This window comes from Calidris pugnax, unplaced genomic scaffold (assembly GCF_001431845.1).
Source record: "Calidris pugnax isolate Ruff unplaced genomic scaffold, ASM143184v1 scaffold177, whole genome shotgun sequence".
In the NCBI taxonomy this organism is placed as follows: Eukaryota; Metazoa; Chordata; class Aves; order Charadriiformes; family Scolopacidae; genus Calidris; species Calidris pugnax.
The window spans coordinates 2,392,884-2,413,916 of NW_015090909.1; the positions used below are offsets into that span (position 1 = coordinate 2,392,884).

A 21,033-nucleotide genomic window follows, 5' to 3' on the forward strand; every position below is an offset into this window, starting at 1 on the left:
TTTTCCTTCAATGCAACCTCTTTACGTTATCTTTACATTATTTGCCATGCAAATTCTGAGTGATCAATTGCCAATAGGTGCATGAGGAACCGTACAGGTCCTGCGGATTATTTTCATTGCTGTTGTGGCAAGTTTTGTGTGTAGAAACAACATGACACTGTGTTTGGATGTGGAATAGCAGCACATTTAATATTTTCTAATTTGGCCTGCTTTTCCCAACTTGTGCATTAGGATTTGAGCAATTTGCCCATCCCAAAGAGAAGTGTTATCTCCCCGTGCAGCCCAGAGTTGCTCATTTCTGTTCTTGCTCTTGCTTGGGACCGAATGGTCGCAGTGGTTCTGTCCTGCCCTCCCTCCTCACCCTGTACAAGGACCAGTTTCAAGGCAAGGATATGCAATAGCTGAGTAAAACAAGCTTTATCTTAGGAGTTTCAGTAGATAATTGTGCTGGCCAAACCGTGTTATGTGGAAAAAAGGAGAAATTTCTGATCTCATTGCGTGTGTGTACGTGTAAAGAGAGGGGAGTGAATTTTGCATTGTGGCTGACAAAATAGCTGAGTGTAAATGCAGGCTAAATAATAAAGGATTTAGTTTAGTCACACATATATAAAAACAAAGGTCTAGTTTATTTTAACTGTATAAATGAGACTGAATTGATAACAGGATTTTTTGTCCTCTGCAGTGCTGCTTCTGTCATTGTGGGGGTTGTACATGAGAAGTGTTTGCTTGCGATGCCACTAAGATGCTTATCAGCCCTGAGCTAATTGAGGAGTCACGTTCTCCTACCCGTTGCTCTGTTCCTGCCTTTACTGTGTTTCTGCCTGCAGTTTATATTCTATCTCCTTTTGGTATAAAATCAGACTTGAAAACTCAGTGATGCAAACTATGCGAATGAAATAACCTTGAAATGAGGTTTGTAAGGAAGAACTCACAGCCTCCCTTGTTGCTATGGTTACTTGCAGCCGGTCCCCGAGTCAGAATGGCTCCATCATCAGCAACGGGTCGGGAAAGCCCAGCTCTGGCCGGAGCTCCCTCCAGAAAGTGATGGCACCCCAAAAAGTGACAAAAGACGAAGGAAGGAAAAGAAACGGTGAGAAGTGTTTCTTGATGAAAGCTGCTCCCAGTTGCCCCTGTAACGGTACCCACACAGGCACGAGTGATGTTAAAAGCATGATGTTAAAAGCACCTCCCCATACCTTTGGCAGTACTTAGGCATTTTCTATTTGTAGCTGGTTTGTTTGTCCTTTTCTTTTTTCCCATTTACTGCTATAACTGTTTCTCAACATCACACAAAACAGTATGGTGTTTACTCTTTACGTGTGCGCCTTTGCAAATTTTCTTTTCTTGTCTTTTTTTTTTTTTTTTTCACCTTTGCAAATTGTCTTTTCTTTTCTTTTCTTTTTTTTTAAATTTTGAAATACCAGTGAACTAATGAATACAAGGTGCTCCTTAGCAGGTGGACAGGGTTTCCAGCTTTTTAGAGCCCTAAGATATTAATTTCCATTACTTGCTGTTCCTGAGCTGGCCCAGATCTGATGAAGATGATTTAATTAGGCGAAAATTAATTTGAGAAAGTGTGAGACGTCTAAAGCTTTAACTTCTTCTCTCTTATCATTCTCATCATACCCTTTTGTTGTTAACACTTACTGACAGCTTTTCCTGATGCACCTAGGATGTTATGCTGGATGTTTTTTACAAGGCCTTGGTTGATGGTGGTGACCTTGTGACTTGAGATGTAGTGGGAGTGTCTAATGAGAGTAGAATTCAATCCCCTTTCTTCCTTGCATTTCTTTTGTCTCTGTCTCTGCTTATTTTGCCCAAGTTACAGCTTTGCTTCGATAGCTATATTTTCCATATGCATAGAAAACACTGTAGCTGAACCAACTGATCATTTCCCTCTGAAGGGAAGGAATTAAACTGGATGTGGTCTCATCAGATTCTGTCATGAACACAAGTCCATAGTTATTCTTTGTTCAAAATGTAAGTGTGGAAAGGAGGACCTGGATAAAGAAGAAATCTTAGTGTAAATCTCTATTCCTTTATCCAGTAAATCACCTGAGTAACCTCTGTGGAGCATTCTGATGGCAATCCTGGTATCACATCATATGATGATCATTATACTTAATCCTAAAGTATCACATAAAGGCTTCGCTGCTTTAGCAGGAATACAGTGTGATATAGAGGCAGATACAAAGCGCCAGAGATGGCCTTTGTTCTGTACAGCAGAATCATACTGCGCTTTTAAGTGTCCTCTGTTCTTTCCATTCATGTACCATAGAGCATTGCATCTTCTGCGGGCCCTATAATTGATATAACTGTTGTACACTGTTTTTAAATCAACTTCACTGAGATTTATGCACATTTACACATTCACACAGAGAAGTGAAGTTGTTAATTTCCTTTTGTTATGTGTTTGTCACCTGTACTGCTTTCTTCTGGAAGACTTGTGACTTTACTGATTACTCCAGACCTGTAATAATATGTATTCTGACTGTTTCTTCTCAGAGGTTTGTTTTTTTTTTTCCATAGACAGCATAACAATATTTCATGGTTCAAAGTTTCGAGGCTTGTAATTATTTTTTGACTTTTTCAAATGTAGCTCTTTTCATAAGACAACATTTAAGGTTTCCAGTGTTAAAAGCTGTAATTTATGCTGTTTTTTTAATTCCCTACCCAGCAACCCAATATTCAAAGACAGAGTCAGTTGATGTTTACACATGTAGGCAAAATAACTTAGTGAAGGTATTTTTTTTTTGTTTTGTTAGGTTTTAAATCATCAAAGAAAATTGGTAAGAACTTCCAGTCTCCTTGTTAAAGAATTGACTAACACCTAACAGCCTCTCTTCTGATCTGCACCATAGAGCTGCATTTCTAGAACATATATATGCTACTTAAAGTAACCTTTCAAAGTAGTATAAGAGAATTCTGACCCTTTATTTTAAATCGTAATGTCATTATAATTCTGGCGTCAACTTTATTTGGTAACAGTAACTAGGCACTTTTAAAATTATGTCGAAAACTAACAAACTGCTTCATTAATGTGTTTATTTTAGCTTCTCTCTTCTGAAAGAAAGCCTGAATATTGTTGTTATTAAATAAGGTTAAGGTGCTCCTTGTTAGGAGCAGCAAAGGAGCTAAATGATTTCTAGGAAAACATCTTTAGTTTCAATCCATTCATAGCGTAGTTACTTCTTGTTTGTTCCTACCACACACTGACAGCAAGATCTTGAGCTTCTGTGGCAGAAAGAAAGAGCTGGATTTGCCTTTTTAAAAAGTAATAGTATATATATATAATATATATATAAGCATATATACAAAATATGAAATAGATAGGCTGTTTCCATCTGACTATTCTGGCTTCGAAGGAACCTGTGCATGAAACACCTTTTCTGCAGAGTCCTACTTCTGGTAGAGACTTCAGCAACTTCTTGAGGAACTTCCTTCACTCCACTACCACGGCCTTATAAAGGGTCACCTGTTAGTTTCCAGGCGCACATATGAAATGGAATAAGTACATTGTTCCCCAGTAAAGAGATGGGGACTTATTAGCTGTAGAGAGTTTTAGTAAGAGTAAGAGAGACAACCCTTTCAGAACAGCTTTTGAGAAGGAAGGTGTGGCTGTGGGAAATGAGATGGCCTCTCGCTTACCAGAAATACAGAGCTGGCCCCACATTTATATGCAAGTGCAGATGAGTTTTTGACTTCGAAGATCCCAAATGCCTATTGAAGTTGAAATTAAAAACCCAAAATCAAGGCATCTTTTACTTTTCCTCACAGAGCTCACGCTTTGTTCCCCTGTGCTGTGATTACAAACACTGTTGTCATCTCGGATATTTTGTTCTTTTTGCAGGGTTTTATCTTTATCCAGTGTGATTAGCATCAATGGAATGTGTTGGCTGTTTTTCCTTCTAGTTCAAGAAAGAAGCTGCTCTTCACCTAGTTGTTTGTCTGAACCTGCTCCAGCTCTCTAGCCTAGTTGTAGGCTGACGCCTCTACTGTGCATGTCAGCAATAGCAGCAGCATATTTTCTTCTCTGAAAAGCAGCATCTTAAAACTGGAATGCATCCCTTGATGGTCACATGTTTGAATTGGGGACTCCAAGTTAGAATGGCTCATTAGTTGCCATAGTTACAGACCAATTTTAGATTCTATTTCTTGCTGACATTTAGTTACATGGAAAAATGACAGCACTGGATGTTACCTCAGTACATAAACTCTGTATGGCTTGTATCAAAATTGACTCCAAATGGAGTGTGTCAAGGCTGAGAGTGAACAATGTGAAACCACCACAGACTGACTGGCTTGGCTTAAGGACTTGATGCATTGGAGGATCAGGAGTACTCTTTAGCTAAGCCTTATTTCTACAGAAAGCATTAATAAAATATCTATTTGTATTAAAATAGCGATACATTTTGGTAAGGTAACAGCATATTTTTCCTTTTGTTTTTCTTGGAAAACATTTATTAGTATTTTAATAGGAAGTTTCCCTTCTTAAAGTTGATAAGTTGGGCTTTCATGTGCTTTGAGCACTTAAAAAGAACTTGTTTTAAAAGTGCCCAATTTCACATGTTAGAGGACTGTGAGATGAATGAATCAGCCAATCAGTACTGGCAATTTCCGAGACGGATTTGTAAGAGACAGTGGAAAAGAACAACAGGATATTAGCACTTTTGCCTATCATTTTATCAGGCCAGACATCATTCAGGGAGAAGCAAATGGCAGAACCCACATGTACTTAAAGAATTATAGCAGCCTACAGTAAAAATCTTTCCTTTCATTGGCTCCTCACAAAGTGGAGTCAGTGAAAGTTATATAGGTTGTTTTTCCAACCTTTAAGTGCTTGATCTTGCAATATTCCCATTAGCATCTTTGAGAGGGCATGATTGCTCGTTTGTTTTGAGAAAAACAAAAGCTTTAGTTTGCTAGCAGTTCTTAATGAAGCATAGTTTTTGGGGTGAGAACCTGTATAGTTGAGCCCAGTTTTGTATATGAACCTCATCATCATGAAAGGACACACACCATAGGTGGATATGCACAAGAAGCATTCCCATAGAGTCCAATTTTCTTGTGTAAGAAATACTCCTTTCCTTCCTAGGAATCCCAGCTGGAACACTGCTTCTCATCTTCCAAGCATTTGGATGTTGTCTTTAAAAATAAATGTAACTTTTCAGAAGTCATTCAGTCAAGAGCCTCTCTCCTTTTTAAAATATCAGTCTCTAAGATGATAATTTTCTCTGCCCAGGAAGAAGCCGTAATATATGTTTTTAATTTTCTTTTCCTTCTGTTCTTTGTAGGGATATCTCAAAATCAGGTGTCTGCTGGAAAAAAGTATTGAGGAGGAAAGCTTGGCTGTATTACTGGCTTAGCTAAAATCTAAGGGATTTTTGGATGTAACTCAGCCAAGCTAACACTGCCTCCTTCCTTCTACAGAAGTGTGGGCCACCAGTTTTCACACTGCCTGATGCAGCAGCTCAGCGTCAGAGCCAGTTTTTCTGAATTTCTGAGCAGTTGTCTGTAGTGACTCAAATTGAAATGAAATATGGCAATAGCAGTTGAATCCAGTAGCAGTGATATGGCAGTCTGCTTTGACTGAGAGTTAGCAGAGGATCTGGTGTATCCCTGCAAACACCCAGCACCCTTCATCTGCCTGTTCTGGGCTGAGTGGGGTGAAATGCAAGTTAGAGTGGAAAGGGCTTCATCTTGCCAAATTTTGGTCTGTAACAGTCGGCTTCCTAATCTAAGCTAAACAGGTAGGCTCTCTAGTGACTCCAGAGGGTCGCAGCTAATTGGGACAGGTCTCTCTGCTCTGGAGGTACTCACCTTTCTCTTTCCAGTAAGAAAGGAGCCCAGACAACTGCATTGGAGCATATGTGCCCATGTGAAGTGAGATGATGCCTGTGTCTCTGAAAGGCTGAAAAATCAGAGTGCTAGGAAGCATTTATGGTGGAAAGAGAAAAGCCTATTCTTTTCATCATTCATTCCCTCATCCTGAAGCATTAGCTTCATTTCCCCTAGGAAAAGTGCTAGTGGGGATCTTTATCTAACTCTTCACCCCCTCACAGCGAACTCCTAGGATTTTCTGGAGTTGTTTCCTGACATTTAACCAAAGGGGGATTAAAAAAAAAAACAACCCAGAATGAACAAACCCCACTTGTTCAGCTGAAATCCCTTGTATTGGCACCAGTTACTATTCTCCTTGAGCCTCCCAGAAGCTTTGCACATTGATTCTTTTTTATTTTTCCTCTAAAGATTTCAGCTTGTGTGACATAGCCTAATATTTCTCCATACTGTCTCCATTTCTTCCACTGTCTTTTGTGTGTGTGTGTGTTTGTTTTAAATATAGAAAGTGCTGTGACCCTGCTAGCATCCTCCTGGCGACAGCGACAGCAAACCCTTTGTTTCTTCAGATGTAGCCAATACCATTTCCTGCTGCTTTCTCCACTTGGATTTGGTTTGCAAGAGGCAACCAAGTGTTATAACCTCTTTTGTGATCTTCTGAGCCATGTTTCTGAGCCTCTTCACACTCGTACAAAAGCAAAAAGTGCTGCTGCTCCACTGCTTCCTTCCCCTGGGAGAGAGTGGGAGAACAAACAGCACCTTGAGTTGCCTGTACTGTGTGACTGGGGCCACCAAGGTGCTGTATGCACAGGCATGGTAGAATGTATATAAATAAGTGGAAAATACCTTCTGTTTGACCTCTTTTAGGTCAGCATGACTAACCCAGCTTGTCTTTTTTCTCTCTAAAATGGTCTTTTGGTTGCTTTTCTCATGGCAAGGAAATAGCTTATCCTAAGTTGCTAAGGTGCCTGTTGCAGCAGACCTCTGCTTTCTAAGACAGTCTTTTTGATTGCTTCCTCATGGCATGGAAATACCTTATCCTAAATTGCTAAGGTGCCTGTTGCAGCAGACCTCTGAGGCAACTGGGATCTGCATGTGGTCGTGCAATTAAGTACTTGTTAATTCACTGCCTTCCCCTCTGAGGGGGCTTTACTCTGCCTGCAGGTGGTCGTGCAATTAAGTAGTTGTTAATTCACATCTGCCTTCCCCTCTGAGGGGGCTTTACTCTGCCACTTAATTGAGTCTGATAGCAAAAGAAGAAACATCCAAGAAACAGTGTGAAGAGTGTGTAGATGTTCATGCCATCAGATCCAGTGGCAGTCTGGATGGTTGGGATATTTCACTAATATGTCAGCACAGAAGAAAACAAATGTATGGTTTGATTGTGCAAACAGAAAACTATTATTGAACTATTGAAAAGCAAAGCTTTTCAAAACTCATAAAGCACTATTTTCTTAAAGAGGTGGCTTCAAATGTATGGTTTTATTGTGCAAATGGAAAACTATTACTGGAAAGCTTTTCAAAACTTATAAAGCACTATTTTCTTAAAGAGGTGGCTTCTGTTGTAGGTTCTCATGCCTTCCCTATCTTCTTTGTATGGTCATCATCGTCAGTTAAATAATTGTTTCAAATTATTGAACATGCCTAGGATGTATTACAATTGTCAGTTAAATAATTGTTTTAAATTATTGAACATGCCTAGGATGTATTACAGAAGTGCCAGCCAAGCAAAGGGGCTGATGGATTCTCTACAAACATGATGAAATATATGGTCTCTTTTTGAAAGACTTTGATATTTAAATAGATGAGGCAGATGTGATTGGAGGAGAAGGCATAACCACAGAGAGAAATTTCCTTGCTTCTGCTTATAAGGACAAGAAACCTTCATAGACAGTGAATGAAAGAAGGTTTTATGAAATACTCAGGTATTTCATAAAAACCCTGCAAATGTGAATTTAGAGATCTCGAACAACCGGCTCGCGTAATTCCTGTTTCAGGCTCCCAGGCAAATCCAGGACTGCAACACCTCAGACATTTGGCCTGGCATTTAGCAGACTTTGCATATGAGAAAATAATATCTAGGAGGAATCATGAGCTGTTTCTATTACTCTGTAAACTGTCTGCTTCTCTGAAAATATAGCATTTGTACTGTTCCTGAAAAGCTTAGAATCACACCGTCTCACGGTTGGGTGTATTTTGGAAAAAGTGTGTGTCTGTACACAAGTATGATTTCTGTTACACTGCAGTGTCCTGCAGAGAGGTATTTCAGTCCTGAATAGGTTCAGATGCTGATGCTATGAAACTTGCATTTTACTTAGCGGCTTACAAACTCCTTCAGAAGCATACAGTTCTTTATTGCAAAGAGCTCTTGCTCATACTTTCTTGGAGATAGTCAACTGAAAAATTGATTGATTTAGATAATGTAGAAATTTTTCATTTATTTTTCCATATACAGAGATTTTTCTTTAAAATGAAAATTATTTCCCCACTATTAATTTACATTCAGGAGTCAGAATATTTTTTTTAAATCTTCATACATGGGCTTTTTCCTAAGGCGACAGTCGTTTAGATCTGTGGAATAGTTTACTCTTTGTCAAACATATGATTTTCATTTAATATAATCTATTTGTTTTCTTATTATTTTAAGCCCTTCCATTACTCAGACAAGTCATTGCACACTATAGATATGGTTATAATATTTGCATTACCTTGATACAAAATAAATATTTTAAAATTTTTAATGCTTCGTTGAATGACCTAAGAGAAGGCAGAGCATGTCTACCTGCTTGTGAGTGTTTGCCATGTTTTGGCTTCACATGTTTTTTCCATTTATGTTTTTCTTTTTCTTGAGAGCTTCCAAAGTCAGTCAAATGGCACAATCTTTGTTTCAAGTATTTTGCTGTAAGGTTACCTGACCTGCAGGTAATCTAGATTTCTTTACCCTTTTTTTTAAAAAAAAAAAAAAAAAAATATTTTTTTTTACAGGTAAACATTTCAGTTGTCCTTTTCTTCCTTCAAACATATTTTGATTTGGGAGAGGGGAGGAAAGGCAAGGTGGAGGGAAAGAGAGAAGAAATCTTGTATGGCCTTCATATCAAAATCTTAGGCTGACAAAAGTATAACTATTTTTTAATATAAATTAATAACTAGATAAAAGTAGAATATTCCACCTGTCTATTAATTTCTTAACCATTCAGAGCTATAGGTGGCACCGGTGGCACGAGTGGGTAGCACCACCTGCTGGCATCACCAGCTGGAGATAGCGCAGAGCTGCACCCACACTGGAGGCTAGCATCCCTGAAACAGCTTTAATCTAGCAAATCTTATATACTCATAGCTGCAGTGATGTGGAGACAAAGCTTCAGCGATGGTCCTGTTTGTCAAAAACCCAACGCTTCACCGCAATTGGCACTCAACCTGAACAAATGATTGCTTTGGATATATCTTCACGTACTTCAGTCACAGGAAGATTAGGAGGAGTAATTCAGTCTCAGTGGATCATGTGGCATGAGATATCTAGCACAAGATGTTTCAGAGATGTGAAGTTACTGTTAAGTAGGAGATTAAGTCACTTTTTTGCCCTTTTCTGCCACTTCTGAGATATCTAAACCTCTCTATGTGTGCATGCAGACAGTACAAGCAAGAGTAAAAGAACAATGAATTCATAAGAACGTTGGTATGCATTTGTTTAAAAGCAGAAATTAAAAATGTTGTTTTAAATCTGTGTTTCTAATTATAATGAGCAAGTATGTTTATGGTGAGTGACTGTAGAGAACAGCTGGGCAGTTTTCTGAAGTTTCCTGTGCCCATTGCTCCCTCGCCCAGCTGAGGTCAGTTAAATAATTGTTTCAAATTATTGAACATGCCTAGGATGTATTACAGAAGTGCCAGCCAAGCAAAGGGGCTGATGGATTCTCTACAAACATGATGAAATATATGGTCTCTTTTTGAAAGACTTTGATATTTAAATAGATGAGGCAGATGTGATTGGAGGAGAAGGCATAACCACAGAGAGAAATTTCCTTGCTTCTGCTTATAAGGACAAGAAACCTTCATAGACAGTGAATGAAACAAGCTTTCGTGAAATATTCAGGTATTTCATAAAAACCCTGCAAATGTGAATTTAGAGATCTCGAACAACCGGCTCGCGTAATTCCTGTTTCAGGCTCCCAGGCAAATCCAGGACTGCAACACCTCAGACATTTGGCCTGGCATTTAGCAGACTTTGCATATGAGAAAATAATATCTAGGAGGAATCATGAGCTGTTTCTATTACTCTGTAAACTGTCTGCTTCTCTGAAAATATAGCATTTGTACTGTTCCTGAAAAGCTTAGAATCACACCGTCTCACGGTTGGGTGTATTTTGGAAAGAGTGTGTGTCTGTACACAAGTATGATTTCTGTTACACTGCAGTGTCCTGCAGAGAGGTATTTCAGTCCTGAATAGGTTCAGATGCTGATGCTATGAAACTTGCATTTTACTTAGCGGCTTACAAACTCCTTCAGAAGCATACAGTTCTTTATTGCAAAGAGCTCTTGCTCATACTTTCTTGGAGATAGTCAACTGAAAAATTGATTGATTTAGATAATGTAGAAATTTTTCATTTATTTTTCCATATACAGAGATTTTTCTTTAAAATGAAAATTATTTCCCCACTATTAATTTACATTCAGGAGTCAGAATATTTTTTTTAAATCTTCATACATGGGCTTTTTCCTAAGGCGACAGTCGTTTAGATCTGTGGAATAGTTTACTCTTTGTCAAACATATGATTTTCATTTAATATAATCTATTTGTTTTCTTATTATTTTAAGCCCTTCCATTACTCAGACAAGTCATTGCACACTATAGATATGGTTATAATATTTGCATTACCTTGATACAAAATAAATATTTTAAAATTTTTAATGCTTCGTTGAATGACCTAAGAGAAGGCAGAGCATGTCTACCTGCTTGTGAGTGTTTGCCATGTTTTGGCTTCACATGTTTTTTCCATTTATGTTTTTCTTTTTCTTGAGAGCTTCCAAAGTCAGTCAAATGGCACAATCTTTGTTTCAAGTATTTTGCTGTAAGGTTACCTGACCTGCAGGTAATCTAGATTTCTTTACCCTTTTTTTTAAAAAAAAAAAAAAAAAAATATTTTTTTTTACAGGTAAACATTTCAGTTGTCCTTTTCTTCCTTCAAACATATTTTGATTTGGGAGAGGGGAGGAAAGGCAAGGTGGAGGGAAAGAGAGAAGAAATCTTGTATGGCCTTCATATCAAAATCTTAGGCTGACAAAAGTATAACTATTTTTTAATATAAATTAATAACTAGATAAAAGTAGAATATTCCACCTGTCTATTAATTTCTTAACCATTCAGAGCTATAGGTGGCACCGGTGGCACGAGTGGGTAGCACCACCTGCTGGCATCACCAGCTGGAGATAGCGCAGAGCTGCACCCACACTGGAGGCTAGCATCCCTGAAACAGCTTTAATCTAGCAAATCTTATATACTCATAGCTGCAGTGATGTGGAGACAAAGCTTCAGCGATGGTCCTGTTTGTCAAAAACCCAACGCTTCACCGCAATTGGCACTCAACCTGAACAAATGATTGCTTTGGATATATCTTCACGTACTTCAGTCACAGGAAGATTAGGAGGAGTAATTCAGTCTCAGTGGATCATGTGGCATGAGATATCTAGCACAAGATGTTTCAGAGATGTGAAGTTACTGTTAAGTAGGAGATTAAGTCACTTTTTTGCCCTTTTCTGCCACTTCTGAGATATCTAAACCTCTCTATGTGTGCATGCAGACAGTACAAGCAAGAGTAAAAGAACAATGAATTCATAAGAACGTTGGTATGCATTTGTTTAAAAGCAGAAATTAAAAATGTTGTTTTAAATCTGTGTTTCTAATTATAATGAGCAAGTATGTTTATGGTGAGTGACTGTAGAGAACAGCTGGGCAGTTTTCTGAAGTTTCCTGTGCCCATTGCTCCCTCGCCCAGCTGAGGTGTTTGGATGAGCGGGCTGGCCCAGGACAGGGACACACAGCAGAAACAAACACTCCAGGACTCCTTCTTCTCTCTGAACTCCCTTTGGTTTGTTTTTCAAAATTTAGAGCTTGCTGTGGTTCAGTTGTGTTACAAACACTTGCTGTAAATTCTCTCAAAAAGGAGTGAATCAGAGCAAATATTAAAATTCCCCTAGTAATTGCTTATGGTTCACTGCCAATAGAAACTATCGCAGTGTGCCAGTAACTGCACATCACAGACTGTCTTTATCACTCATTGGTGAAAAAAGGGCAATGGGAAAACCTACTTTTATAATATAAATACCAATTAATGAGCAAATGCTAAGTTTAAGGTGGAATAGACTTCCAGTTTCTAGTCCCATTTGACTATTATTTCCATGCCAATAGCACTGCCGAAGATGCAGGAGATGTGCTCACAAATGAGGGCTGATATAGTGAGGGTGTTCTTTGGCATTATACCACATAAGAAGTAGCTGTCATCTGTCATGCCTGATTGTCTTTACCCTTAATTTTTTTCTTCTTTAATGAGTCTTTGAACCAGAGGAATTCTGTTTAATTAAGCAAAACTCTTGGTTTCTGAGCCTGAAATGAGGACTGAGGAGATAAGCCACGCATCTGTAGCTAGACGTGCTCTCTGTGGGTGCCTGGAGATCACTGCCAAGGTCTCAGCAAGCATAGTTCTTCTGAAACACTGGGGTGGAAACGCAGCTGCACTTCTCAGTGCTTTCTGCTTGAAGGAGAGCACACTGGGGATGTTTGGAAGGAATCATGTTTTGCACGTTGATGCTTAGCCAGGGTTTTTGGGCGTGCCTGGCTCAGGGAAATGCTGAGACACGCAGCCAAGGGAAGGGATTCCACAACTTCTTGGTACTTTGGACCACTGATGAGGTACTATCCAGGCTCACCTGCACTGTAATCATCATGACAGACCATCTTTGTTGGTGAAAAATACAATTCAGGCAAACTTTTTCTCTCTTGGACATAGTCATGTCACAATGGAGGTACCTTGTTAGGGTAGTGTGGAAGTCTTGGTGGTGAATTACAGACAACACCCATCTCCCAGAACTGCATCTGGTGACTTACATGAGAACTGCACTGATTCAAAATGCCCTGAGGGAAGACCCTCCATGCTTCATTTTTATGCTTATTATAAAGTAAATGCTCTCCTATTAAAGGGCGGTCTGTGACAGGCAAGTATGTCCTGGTTCATCTGATTTTGTGGTGTGGTGTCCTGGTGGCATGGTCGTCAGTGGGAGTTCAGCAGTTAATTTCAGTGAGCCAGGCTTGTGATCCACTCACTCTGGTGAGCATACAAATTCAGAGTGTTTGAACAACCCCAGGAGGGACCAGGGAATTTCAGACCCACTAAAGACTCGCCTGTCATATTTGGACAGTGCTGTGGAGCCAGAGGGACAATGTTTAATGACAGAGTCATTTAACCCATCTATTTCTCAAAAGCTCAACTAGTGTCAACTCCAGGCCAGACAGAGTACAGACAGAAAGATAATAAGCTGACTCAGTGGGTTCATATTTTATGTTACCACTGTCAAATATTTTCTTACCAAAATCACTGGCTGTTTAAGCTGCTTGAGTTTATACAAGTCCATTGTAATTTGTGCAGTGATTAAATATTAAAACAGAGTGTATTTTCAGAGGAAATAAATTTAGAGCAGACCACTTTGTTCCTGAGCAGAGGATCTCTGCTCCTGTCAGTTAGGAGATCGAGCAAACATTCTTCCCTCTAATAGCATAATTATTCAAAAATGTTTGCAACAATCTCTTTGTAGAATTTGTGCTCATGCTTTAGAGTCATTCTTTTATTCCAAAATGAGGATAAAAGGTTTAAGATTCAACAGCTGACAAGATGATGCAAGTTCATAAAATCTGGAGGAGAAAGGACCCAACTGTATGTGAGTTTTCCACTTATATAGAAATCTAAAACTAAAGGTGCTTCCCTGTGCCCTTTAATTTTAAAGATTTTTCACAAGCCTTCTCCTGTCTCTTAAGAAATTTTAATGGTTTAGCTTTAGAGCCACCTGAGGTACTGCTTTGCAAAGCAAAAAAATCCCAGTAAGTTATTTTTATAAGTATAACCATCAGTTTCTTAAGCATGTTTTAACACACAACGGTAATGCTTTTGTTTTAAGACACGGCATTTTTAGCATTACTAACTTTTGCTAAAATCAGTAGGTTTATTTTTCAGATTTTGAGAATGCCCACGTTCTTGCAGTATAAGACAAAAAAAAAAGCTGCACTCTTGGCTTAGATCAGGTGTAACTGCTGATGCCTTGGCATGTGAAGACTCCTCTGTGTATGCACACATTGTGTCCATGTGAAACCTAGGAAAGATGTACTTTGAATTTTGTGGTCATTTTTGTACAATTTTCTGTGTCATTCTTTTTTTTTTTTTTTCATCTTACTAGTGCAGATTAGAATTCAACCTTCTTTGGGGGAGTACCAGATAATCTTTTGAATACATAATGTTGTCTGTAATCTACTGGGATTAAGGTGTAAAGGTCTCCCAGGTCTGCTCCTGGGCTGTACTGAACACATCATTAATCTAAAGCATGTGCTCACTGAATTTCACCTTGAACATGCTTTAAAAATGTCCGTGTCTTTATGCTGAACAAGTTTGATGTGCTCTAGTGCCCATAAGTGATGAAGAGGAAGGAGGCATTCTCTTTGATAACATTGCCAAATCTGCCATTGACCCTTTCGACACCTCTTCTGGATCGGTCCAGCTGATAGCTATCAAACCCGTGGCACTCCCTGCTGTTCATGCTGCATCAGACAGGAGCCAGGAATCTGCTATCATTAATGGAGAGGTAAGCACTGTCTCGTAATGCCTCCGGTTGTTTCCTTGGCTACATCCACAGGTGGAACAATTGTAAGCCTGTTAGAGCTGAGGAGTGGTAGGAGCTTTTCACCCTGATGCTATATAAAATCCCATTAGCGTTGTGGGCTCAGGGGTCTGAGTATTTAAGATCTGCTCTTTTGCAATGCATCTGTGAACGCATGTGACATTTGGAAAAAGCAACTGTCTATATTCCCACCTTCTCAGTATCCTTCTCTCCTATCCTATTACTTTTAACAACGTGAATAATGAAGGCAGAGAGCAGAACAGGATCTTTGTCTATATGAACACTGTGGCTGAACACATCACCCTAGTCCCAGGCTGATCTTTCTATACTGAGCAATACATCTCATTCAGAGTAAGAAGGGGTGTATCAAACACACTCCAACAGGACCATTGCTTTGCTCAGGTGCATCTCAGCCTGGGCACAGTGTGTTGGCACAAATGTCTGATCCAGGCGCTGGCCATAAACCATGCTTTGCCTCCAAAACTTGTATGGTTGTTCATGTTTTTATGTAGAGTTAATCAAGACTGGTCCATTTACAAAGGACAGAGGCTTTTATATAATTGTTAAACATGATGAGGACAAGCCAGAGAGGTGTATTGTTTGCAAATTTACACTGCAACAGTCATTTAAAGATCAGCCAGAATCTCCCTGATGCTATTTAAAAGCAACAGGGAGGGCTGCTGCCAGAGACACGGTAAAAGACAGTGTCATCAGGCTTCCCATGTGGGCCTGGATTAGAGCAGTCTGCCGTGCTCCATTTTGTACTTGTATTTTAAGCCCTGAAACACCATGTAGTTTCCAAACCCAGCGAAAGACTTATTTAGATTCTGCATCTATTTTCTGTAAGTCAACAGGATGGCAGTCCTGGTGCTGGGTGCTTTCTTGCACATACACTTCTTGAGATTGGTGAGAAGAGGGTAGAATTTGACTCTGGAAGCACAAAGCCCAAGTAAATTTCTCATTTCCATGTAACTGACGATTTAAAGCAGGAGGGAAATTATCCCAATGCTTAGGAGCATCCATGGGACCTGACCTTTATCAGGTCAGACCAAACACATTTGTGTCAGACCAAATCCATTTATGTAAGGATTCTGTGTCTGACACAGGCCTATAACAGATTTGTAAGGAAGCGTATAAATAAGAGGAACATATGATGATATTTCACTAGAATTCTCTCCCATCCACCAGTGGTGACTTATTTAAGGTTTTGTGTAGTGAGGGACGATGTCTCTGTAGTTAGGGGACCCTAGAATAGTTTTCAGCAGTGAGTTCTCCCTGTGATGCCCAAAAGCAAGCACGGTGTTGGGTCACGACAATTGGCTAACATCATCAGTGTTTTTCTTCAGTGGGTGTATCTGAGTCACTGTTGTGATGGTACATAGTTTTTAGGCTAAAATTATTTAACCATCTGCCAAGCCATAAAAATGCAGCGACTCTGTTCACTTGCAGTTCCTTGCTGCTTGCAGATGGCACGGTGCGGTACAAAAAGTGCTCTGTAAAATGACACACGCAGTGTATCACACACACTCCAACAATACCGTTTGGAAGTAGCCAGCCCAGAACCATCCTTTAAACATCTTTTTGCCTTTTAGGTGAACAAGGCTTTGAAACAGAAGTCTGATATAGAACATTACCGCAACAAGCTGCGCTTGAAAGCCAAGAGGAAAGGGTACTATGATTTCCCACAGGTTGATAACAACAAGGGTCTGACAGAGAGAAAAAGGATGTATGAAAAAAACCAGAAAGAATTTGACCACATTTTGGATCCAGATGCAGATGTCTCGTCTCCATTTGCTGAGCCTAAGAACAGGTGAGACTTTTTATATGCAGTTCTTCATCTGGGAGGAAAGTTGATGTCCAGGGGTTGTAGGGAATCAAAGAGGTGCTCTTAATGAGCCAGCTGTTTGCTGTATGGTCAGCTGGTCTCTCATACTGCAATCAGAAAATTCATATCACCCATGATTATTTATGAAAGTATGTTATCTGTTAAAACTGCAATGTGGTTAAAAAGAAAGTAATGGAAAGACAGAAAAATAAGGGAAAGGACTGTCGCAAGTTCTTGTGAGTCACGTTCCAAGTAGGATAAATAGCAAAAGTGGTAGTAATTTTTTTGGTAATACTGAAGGTGGACTTAAGCCTGGAAGTTAGCATCTGAATTAATTCTTTTCCAAAGTTCAGTGATATTGTTATTTTGTCATTATTTTTATCTGAATATGACTATTGCAGTAGGCATGAGATAACCAGTACATTGTCCATGTATTCCAGTAACTCCTGCAGGGATGGTGTCTGTATGGATGTGTGTGTACCTGTTACTGGTGATCTCCCTGTGCTTTTAACAGAGAAAGTAAAAATGTTATCATCTGTGATGTGAAGTTGGTATATTGTATAACAGCACTGATGTTTGATTAACACTTCACTGTCTCTTGAAGATGGCACACCAGTAATACTCATCTCCCCATTTTAGAAATGAGGGGAAGAGTGTACGTGCTGGTTCTGCCCAAGCCTACTGTGGGTGGGTGGGTGGGTGGACCTGCTCTGCTGCTGGTGCTCTCTGAAGCACAAGTTGAGACATTTTTGAAAAGAGGAGATTACACCAGTCCTACCCCAGGAATGGCACAGTATGTAGATTCCTCTTCCTTAGGGGTGGTGGAGGTGTGAAGGATTATAAGAGAGTGTGTTTTCTGTTGCACCTCACACCATGAGGGCTCTGGTTTTTATTGCAACGAGGGACCAGCAGCAGATGATCCATGAGAGAAAAAGCGATACTGAAGTACAGTTTCTCTGGAAATGGCCTCATGCCTGGAGGTGAAATCTTGCATCCCATCTCCTGGGAAGTTCAGACCAAACTTTTCCTATGAGCATAAATCATGACTGCAATCAAAGCATTGGTGGTGACACAGTCTTTGCACTCAGTGCAACTTTAGCAATTACCCTTGAGGCACAGAGATGAAAAAGACCATAATGGGACGTATAAAAACCATGTTGATTTAAAACCTGGGCAAAAACTATGATCAAATGAACTTCTGTAGGTCTAGAGTTAAATGACTGAGGGATACTGCCCTTGATGGGCCATTTCCCAGGGTTGCAGTGGTCAATGAAGAAAAAAGATGCTGACTTAACTGTGCATTATGTCCTTGCTGGAGGGTCTGGGGCATCATTTCCTTGTGTGGTTTTCCAGTGAAGGAGGAATAAATTGCTCCAAATACACTGAAAAGGTAAGATACTGAACCCTCAGTACACAGAAGTCCTGCTCTGTCTGCACGGCCTGTCCAGGAGACATAAATGAGACAGTAGAAACATTGATATGACCATGTGTTGTACATATAGTGATGGACTGAAGCATTACTTTGGATATTTATTATGTGTCACATGCCACGTAGGAAATGTTTAAAAGATTACACATGAAGCTTTAATGCTAACCATCTGCTTTTTGTTAAATATACTGTTTGTTTGTTCATGTGCCAATGTGCTGAGAAGTCCTGGAATACATTTTTTTTCTGCGTGCTTTCTAATTTGTTGTGTAAAGCTGTCATAGTCTATTTGAGATAGTGATCACTGGCATGATGAAAACTGCTTGGAGGCAGGTATACTGCTACAGAGGAATGATTTCATTCTGTAGCTGAACCATAAAAGGCTGTCTGCTCGATTTACTTGTTAAATATATAGTCTATATCCCTACATAGGAAGAAGGGAGAACGATTTCTGATGTACTTTCTGTAAAGACACAAAGCATTTAGAGAACTTCACAGGTGTTGCAGATGTTTGCAAACAAACTAATTCCAAAGTCTATGCTAAATTTCCAAACTAAGACCTGGAACTGAACTTGATATGCTACAGTGCACATGACAGCTTTATCATCTTCATTTTTCTAACTAAAAATAATATGGGTAGAAAAGCATATTGCTGGAGGAAGATCTTGAATAATACTGCAAGGTAATATGTGTTTTGGTTATGGATAAAAGAATCAATACAACTGCATTTCTGTAATGAAATAGAATTGCTTTTAAATCAGTCTAGGTTAACATAAAATTGAAAAGATTTGATTTTTACCTTTTTCTGGTTTGTATCATCGTTTCTATCATTGTATTTCCAGCAATTAAAAGCTGAAAAATTAAATTATTTTTTTTAGTAATATCACTTAGGAGGAAATCAAAGATTTCAAAGTTTCTAGGGAAAAAGTCTATTCCACTCTTTTCTGTTCCATGCATATTGCACTATCTTAAATTACATTATTACAGCATTTCCAGAAAACAAAGATGCAGTTGATTACATTATTCAAGATCACCTTTACATTTTGGATTTGTTTTAAATTGCATTTAAAAGTGATTTACAAACATGGCCACTAAATAATTTGATTTGTTCATGAACAAGCAGCTTTTTGCTCTTAGCACCTGAGTCTTCTGCTGTACCACAAAATTTATGTTTTAAAATGTTCCAGTTGGGTTCCCAGAAGGCACTTGCTAACCCATTTGAATGCCAGTTGTTAGTGTTGATACCTCCTTTCTCATTAGTAAAACTTTCTTAAATGAGCTAATTGGCAATCTCAAGGCAGTTTTTAAGAGCCTACTGATGATATGCACTATTCTGGGGTTTTCTTTAATAGTTTGTAATCAGGTCAAGAATCTGCATGTATTAGAGAGCTGTATATTTGAATCCCTTAGAAAATATATCACAACTGCATCAGCTACGTATTTGTGGACCTATTGTAAAACATGTATGAAATTTTAGAGACCTTTAATGTAGGAACATAAAGATTGTCAGATCCGATTAGCTTTAGCATAATCTAGTTCCCCATGTTTTCTGCAGGTACCGACAGTATAGTTTTGGAAGAAACAAGATAAGGCACTTTAATTTATTCAATATTATATTTATGTGGGAAATTTATTCCAAAACCTCTGCTTGCCTTCTGCTTTGGCAGTGCATTTGGGACTTTCAAACATGCGCATGGTGATTTGTGATTTAAAGTCATATGGAAGTTTTTGAAACTTGCCTTAAAATCAAGTGCATGCTTGAGTACTTATTTTAATCAGAAGTGTGAAACTGATACATTTTTTTTCCTACTTTTTATCCTATCTGATCATGTAAATGTCTGTCTTTCTGGATTTCTGTAAACCAGTTTCTGCTGCTCTAATCTGTCATGGTAAAAAGTTCTGTTAACCAAATCTGTAATATCTGAAAAATTACTACTTTTTATCAGTGAGTTCATTTGGACTGTATTGTCTTTTCATTACATTGATGGTTCTTTAGAATTTAAACCATAAAGTCTTTGTAATTGTTGAATGGAACACGGACTACATATCATGGTTTCATCTTATGACGCTTACAGAAATGGTCCTAGGCTTTTCAATTTCTCAAATACTATAGTAGCTTTCTTTGTAATCAGTTCAGGCAGACTCAAACACTTAAAACTCTGGAGTCTTTATTTTTACCCCGCTTATTAACTCAAATGCAGCTCTCAGCCACAGGCTCACTTTAATGCTAGCATTTTTTGCCCTTCAATCAAATATTAGCACAGCATTGCATTTTCTCTCACCTTACCTGGCAAGCATAGGAGAATGATGGAAAAATCACCAAAGTCTTCTCCCTTCAATAGCCCCCTTTCAAATTTCAGCTTTTAGCTCTTCATGAAAATGACTAACTGCCAGATACATGATAAGAACAGCGTTTCCTAAACTTTTTTGTTTTGGATGTAGCCTTCCTAAAAGATGCAGCTTGATGAAGCATGAAGTTCCTGTGTCACCATTTGAAAACCACTCCTGAAGAGCTTAAGTACAGCTATGTTTTGTATCTTACAGAGAAATGCTATGTTTGGGTTTGTATAACCAATAACAAGGAAAGAAATGGTTGTGTTGGAAAGATTACGTATATTTTTGGTATAGAGTTATATGCTGTTCCCTTGCTTCTGAGGACTCCGTGGTGAAAGCTCAATACCTAGGGATGCCCCAGTGCTGCTCAGAGCTACACTGGAAGCGATTTAATCCCAGGGAGAGCAGCTCTCTGATAAAATTGTGGCCAGTTACCAAACTGGCTATTTAAAAACAGCCTCTTGCAGGCAGCTCCCTCCCACTCCTGCCACTCTTCCCATTCACTTTGCCGGGTGTTTGTTTCAGTGGAGTTTTATTCCTCTTCTCTCTCGTTGATCAGGACCAGCAGTCAAAATATCTGCTCCCAATCTCAACGTGTATTATTTTTTTATACTAACACCTATTTATTTTTTATGAATTTGAATCATATCAGCTGAGGTTAAAAGGGTTCTGGTATCTTCTTGGGACGTGCTTCAACTAATAAGCTCCCACATATGATGTTCCTGTCTTT

At 39.0% G+C, this 21,033-nt stretch overlaps 1 protein-coding gene across 1 annotated transcript in view; it reads left to right on the forward strand.

Moving 5' to 3' along the window:
* The window catches only part of KIAA1549L (KIAA1549-like ortholog), a 144,976-nt gene that overhangs the window by 92,758 nt on the left and 31,185 nt on the right, over positions 1–21,033 (forward strand). The window contains exons 13-15 of the mRNA XM_014949275.1: positions 963–1,090; positions 14,504–14,682; positions 16,311–16,528. Of these exons, the coding sequence (XP_014804761.1) occupies positions 963–1,090; positions 14,504–14,682; positions 16,311–16,528 (525 nt within the window). The remainder of the gene's footprint in view (positions 1–962; positions 1,091–14,503; positions 14,683–16,310; positions 16,529–21,033) is intronic.